The sequence below is a fragment of the Salvia hispanica genome, chromosome 1 (assembly GCF_023119035.1).
Source record: "Salvia hispanica cultivar TCC Black 2014 chromosome 1, UniMelb_Shisp_WGS_1.0, whole genome shotgun sequence".
Taxonomy (NCBI): domain Eukaryota; kingdom Viridiplantae; phylum Streptophyta; class Magnoliopsida; order Lamiales; family Lamiaceae; genus Salvia; species Salvia hispanica.
This window is the reverse complement of record NC_062965.1, coordinates 46,189,376-46,195,990: the sequence shown is the minus strand read 5'-3', so window position 1 is coordinate 46,195,990 and position 6,615 is coordinate 46,189,376. Positions and strand designations below refer to the sequence as shown.

At 37.2% G+C, this 6,615-nt stretch overlaps 1 protein-coding gene across 1 annotated transcript; it reads left to right on the top strand.

The window, feature by feature from the left end:
• The first annotated feature begins 7 nt into the window (after positions 1-7).
• Positions 8-2,320, top strand: LOC125204840 (extensin-1-like). The gene has a single exon (XM_048103588.1). The coding sequence runs from the start codon at positions 54-56 to the stop codon at positions 1,986-1,988; it is 1,935 nt and encodes a 644-aa protein (XP_047959545.1). The 5' UTR covers positions 8-53; the 3' UTR covers positions 1,989-2,320.
• The last annotated feature ends 4,295 nt before the right edge of the window (positions 2,321-6,615 follow it).

Genomic DNA, 6,615 nt, shown 5'->3' with positions numbered 1-6,615 from the left:
CAGAAAACAAAAAAAATCCATCTCCACAACTACATAGTCTTTCATTAGCAACCATGAAGAGCTTCATGGAACCCCGACTGTGGGTTCTGGTGGCTCTCGTCACCACCTTCGCTGCCACGGCAAATGCCGACTCCGGGTGGAACTCCAAATTGGATAACTTATCACCACATCTTCCCTATGTTTACAGCTCCCCACCTCCACCACCTTACAAATATGAATCTCCTCCTCCACCGCCATACAAGTACAAATCACCACCGCCACCGCCTTACAAATACGAGTCACCTCCACCACCGCCTTATAAGTATAAGTCACCACCACCTCCACCTTACAAGTACGAGTCTCCACCACCACCACCTTACAGGTACAAGTCACCGCCACCACCACCATACAAATATGAATCTCCACCACCATCACCATACAAGTACGAATCACCTCCGCCACCACCATACAAATACAAGTCACCACCACCACCTCCTTACAAGTATGAATCACCTCCGCCACCACCCTACAAATACAAGTCACCACCACCACCTCCGTACAAGTATGAGTCTCCACCACCACCACCTTACAAGTACAAGTCACCTCCTCCACCGCCATACAAATATGAATCTCCCCCACCACCACCTTATAAGTATGAATCACCCCCACCACCACCCTACAATTATAAGTCACCACCACCTCCCCCGTATGTGTACAAGTCTCCCCCGCCACCGCCTTACAAGTACGAATCACCTCCACCACCACCCTACAAATATAAATCACCACCACCGCCGCCTTACAAGTACGAATCGCCTCCACCTCCGCCATACAAATATGAATCTCCACCGCCTCCACCTTACAAGTACAAGTCACCTCCACCACCGCCATACAAATATGAATCACCACCACCACCTCCTTACAAGTATGAATCACCTCCACCACCACCATACAAATATAATTCACCACCCCCACCTCCTTACGTGTACAAATCTCCCCCACCACCGCCTTACAAGTATGAATCACCTCCGCCACCACCATACAAGTACGAATCACCTCCGCCACCACCATACAAATACAAGTCACCACCACCACCTCCTTACAAGTACGAATCACCTCCGCCACCACCCTACAAATATAAGTCACCACCACCACCTCCTTACAAGTACGAGTCGCCTCCACCACCACCGTACAAGTATGAATCGCCTCCACCTCCACCTTACAAGTACGAGTCTCCACCACCACCTCCATATGTTTACAAGTCTCCACCACCACCACCCTATAAGTATGAATCTCCTCCACCACCACCATACAAGTACGAGTCTCCACCACCACCTCCATATAAGTACGAGTCACCTCCACCACCGCCATACAAATACAAATCTCCACCACCACCTCCATATGTTTACAAATCTCCACCACCACCCCCTTACAAGTATGAATCACCTCCACCACCACCTTACAAATATGAGTCACCACCACCTCCTCCTTATGTATACAAGTCTCCCCCTCCACCACCTTACAAATACGAGTCACCGCCGCCACCACCCTACAAGTACAAGTCACCACCACCACCACCGTACGTCTACAAGTCTCCACCACCACCACCTTACAAGTATGAGTCACCCCCACCTCCTCCATATCTATACAAATCCCCACCACCACCCCCTTATAAATATGAATCACCTCCACCCCCACCTTACAAGTACGAGTCACCACCACCTCCTCCATATCTTTACAAGTCTCCTCCACCACCACCTTACAAGTATGAATCACCACCACCACCACCTTACAAGTACGAGTCACCTCTACCACCACCCTACAAATACAAGTCACCTCCTCCACCTCCTCCTTATGTTTACAAATCTCCACCACCGCCAGCATACAAATATGAGTCTCCACCGCCCCATCCCTACAACTATAAATCTTCACCAACACCACCTCACAAGGATGACTGTCCACCACCATCATATCAGTACAAATCTCCACCACCTCCAGCACACAAGTACTAATCACCCCACACCCATCATACATCTCCCCATCTCCCCATCCACTATCATCCACTTTGTTATTATATCCCTTCACCTCCTTCAGATTATTTATTTACCAAAACCACCATCATTATCCCATTCAAACAAACCGTGGTTCTTTTTTTGGTTGCTTCATTAATATTGTAAAAATAAAGGTCTCACCTCTCTTCTAGTATCCATACTGCTCAGCATCCTACCAAGAAGGAGTTGCTGATTAAAAAAGAGTGGATGATCGATGCTTGCAATCTTTCTCTTTCATTGTAACTTATGTTTGTTCATGTACTTTATATATTTAATGGATTTTTTTATATCAACGTCTTCCCTGAACATATTGGATTTTAACAAACTAAGACTCATGATCTACAAACCAATTAGTCGGATCCCTATTAAGGGTTCCAAACTGATTTTATTATAATTATCATTATACACTAATCACAATTTTATCACATATCTAGAAGAGCTTTTTTCAAGTAACAAGAGTCAAATTTGATGAAAATTGTTTGTAACTAATCATTAAGACGACGTGATTAACACAAGGTTGTTTTACATCTTTGTGAGGTAAACAAGTCTCCGAGTCTATCTCATTTATCATTGGTACGGGCAAGTATCTGTTTTTTTTTTTTGTTTTGTTGATTTTCATGATTTTATTTATTATTCTACAGTTACCTGTAGGAGGGAGGGTGGGGCAAGGGGGGCCTATGGTCCCCCCACTAATTTTTAAAGGGTATTTTAGTAATTTCACATTAATTATAATTTATAATATATATATATAATATTAAAGATAGATTTCAGCAAAATTATACTCTTTCCGTCCAAGAATAGGAGTCTCGTTTTTCTATTTTAGTCCGTCCGCGAATAGGAGTCCCGGTTCACTTTTACCTGGTAATAGGTCTCACCTTCCACTAACTCATTCCTCTCACGTTTCATTTAAAACTAATATATATAAGTGAGACTCTTATTCCACTAATTTTTTCCACCCACTTTTCTTAACATCTCTTAAAACCCGTACCGCCCATAAATGGGACTCCTAATGGCGGGCGGATGGAGTACTCTATAAATCGTTTCCTCTTAATTAGTTTTCTCCTTCTGCCGCCATTATACTCCTTCTTCAGTGTAATCTGCAATCTAGTTATATAAAATTAGGTATATTTTAAAACTCAAATATAATTCAATTGATTTTTCTACATGTGTTGTTTTTTGTTTGGCTGCAACAGTTATATAAATTGAGACCTAAATAATCATATTCAAGCTCTAAATTGGTATACATAAAATTCAAATGGGAAGAAAGAAGACAACGTATGTAATTCAATGGCTACGGCGGTTCTGTGTTGGAATTCTTTAGCCCCTATTTTTAATTTGATGTGTATGTATTAATAGTTTTACACTATTTGATTTGTGACAACAACATTTTAGATTTGAGCATATTATATATTTTGTTTACTCTTTCTTCTTTTAGTTGTAAAGCATAAGATGAACTTTATCCTTTTTTGTGTATGATTTATATTTTGCAAACTTAATCAGTGTTGACTTTGTAGGTATATGGATCGTTATTTCAAGAAACTTTCTTCCGTTGATTCTTCATCAGTTGAATGATTGCTTAGTTCCTTATATGGAAAAGGATGTGTTTGTTAAAGTTACAAATGAAACTATTATGCAGCAATTTCAGAAGATGAAGAATAGAAGACAAATGTATAATGTGATTGCATTTAACTTTACATTTTGAACCTTATAATTTAATTTATGTAACTTTTTTTAAGTTTAATTTTGGACCCCCCATGATGAAATTTCTGGCTCCGCCACTGCCTGTAATCAGTCTTGTGGATGTATGAGATGGTGCATAAAATCATTTGAGATGAATTTCAAAAAGTCAACTACGAACTTGTAAAACAATTTAAAAGGATTAATCTTAATATCTACAAATTATGAAAAAAACGAAGATGCCTTCCCCTTATTAATGCTTTTCAGTTTTGATTGAGAAAATCTGATATGTGTCACATTTTTTTTATGGACAGATAAAAAAGAAGTTAACGTTAAATCAATTACGATTTACAACATTTATGCTAGAGGTGTATAGGTTATATATCTTACCGAAACCATCATATCGTATACCTTACCATAACTTCCGTGTGCGAAAAAATCATATCTTTACCTTACCAAAATTTTTAGTATACCGAACTATTTTCGGTATGGAAAATTTTCATACCGATACTGTTCCTCATTTTCGGTATACCATATCGAAATTCGGTATACCGTACTTTTGTGGTATTCCTGAATTTCAACAATAATAAATTGTTGAGTACAAACTCATCCCATATCACGAGTCTGAAGGAAGTTGGAAGGTGTATATAATTCTTGTTCAACCCCAATTAGTTTGAGACATTTTTGGGGAGTGACCCAAAAACAAATCCGTGCGGGCTTGACCCAAAGCGGACAATATCAAAAGTCTGTTGCAGTCGACAATCCGAACAATATAATATTTGAGTTTTCATAATATTGTTTATATTTTATAATTAAAAAAATATATTAAATGTATTTTATTCATAATTTATTTATATTTCACCATTTAATTTATAATTTCAAAATATATAAAATATATTATATATATAATTATATTTATATGTCACGGTATATACCTTAATTTACGGTATATACCGAATTTCGGTATGCTGCGAGCCTGCGGTATACCGTTGTATATGAAAATTCATATACCATTACCTTACCGAAAAAATTAGGTAAGGTATTATACCTTACTGAAAATCACGGTATACCTAAAATTCGATATTTTCGGTATTTTTTCGGTACTATAAGGATGGTATTTCGATATTTCGGTATTTTTCCCAAGCCCTAATTTAGGCTATGTATGGAACATGAAATTGGAGGTGTGGAATTGGAATTGGAGCCTTCAATTCCAAATCCAATGTTTGGTTCCACAAAAATATTTGGATTTGAAATTGAATTGCAATTCCAAATCTTTCAATTCCACAATTGAATTCCATATCAAAAGTAGAAAATTGGAATTCCAAATAGTTATAAACTTGCATGTTTTCACTATATATCCACACTTCACACACTTCACACACACACTACACACACTATATGCATTTCAAATATTTCACACACTACACACATTTCACATACACAACACACACTTCACATACTACACACACTACACGCATTTCACACACTTCACATACTACACACACTACACGCACTTCACACATTACACACTTCACATACTACACAAATTTCACACACTACACAAATTTCACACACACTTCACACACACTACACGCATTTCACACACTTAAACGATGCACACACTTTACATACTACACACTACACGTGTTTCACACACTTCACGTACTACACACACTTCACACAATCCACACACTACACATGTTTCACACACACTTCACATAATTCATACACTACACGCACATTTCACACATTTCAAGCATCCGATTTTTGGGAAAAAAAAATAGTTTTTAGAATTTTTTTTTTATTTGAACTGACCCGTGTCAAAAAATTTAAATTTTTAAAAAGTTTAAACTGAACCAAACTGAAAAATTGAACCAAATTTGAAATTTCAATTTGTCAATAGTGAGTGTGCAATGTGTGTATTTTGTGTCTAGTGTGTATAGTGTGTGTTGTGTGTGTAGTATGTGTATTTTGTGTATAGTGTACGTAGTGTGTATTTTGTGTGCAGTGTGTGTGTAATGTGTGTATTTTGTGTATAGTGTGTGTAGTGTGTACTTTGTGTATAGTGTGTTTGTAATATGTGTATTGTGTGTATTTTGTGTGTGTGTATAGTGTGTATAGCGTGTGTAGAGCGTGGATTGTGTGAAGTGAATATTTTGTGTGTCTATGTGTATTTTGTGTAAAGTGTGTGTGAGTGTATATTTTGTGTATAGTGTGTGCACAAATTTTTCAAATTCAATTTCATATAAATTACTCCCTCCGTCCCATAAAAGTTGAGTCGTATTCCTTTTTAGTTCGTCCCAATAAAGTTGAGTCATTTCCTTTTTTAACAAAAAATGAAACATCTAATCACTCTTACTTTATTCCATTATTTACTTTACTCTCTCTTATCTTTCCTACTTTTTTCATCTCTCCTATTTATTTAATATAAATTCTTAATCTCCGTGCCCAAAAATTTTGTCTCAACTTTTATGGGACTGAGGGAGTACTTCATTTTACCAAACATAGAATTTTGAATTGAATTAGAATTCAATTCAATTCAATTCAAATTTTGAATTGAATTAGAATTTTGAATTAGAATTCAATTCTTTCCAATTCAATTTCATAGAATTTGAATTCCAAATTTCGTGTACCAAACAAAGCCTTTTGAATTTATTGCTTTTATTTTGAAATTTTGTCAATTTTATCTCATTCTTTAACAATATTAATTTATAGGGGAGCATTAGGGAGCCACCATAGTTAGTTAGAGTGACAATGTACCACTAACCTCACACGTTATCTAGCAATATTATGGCATATCCAGCAATATCATAGTAAGCGTTTTAGATGGATTTCTACAGATTACACGATAGTACTACGTGGATTGCAGTGTAGCGTGCTGAGTATTGCTGGATACGCCTCTAATAGACTC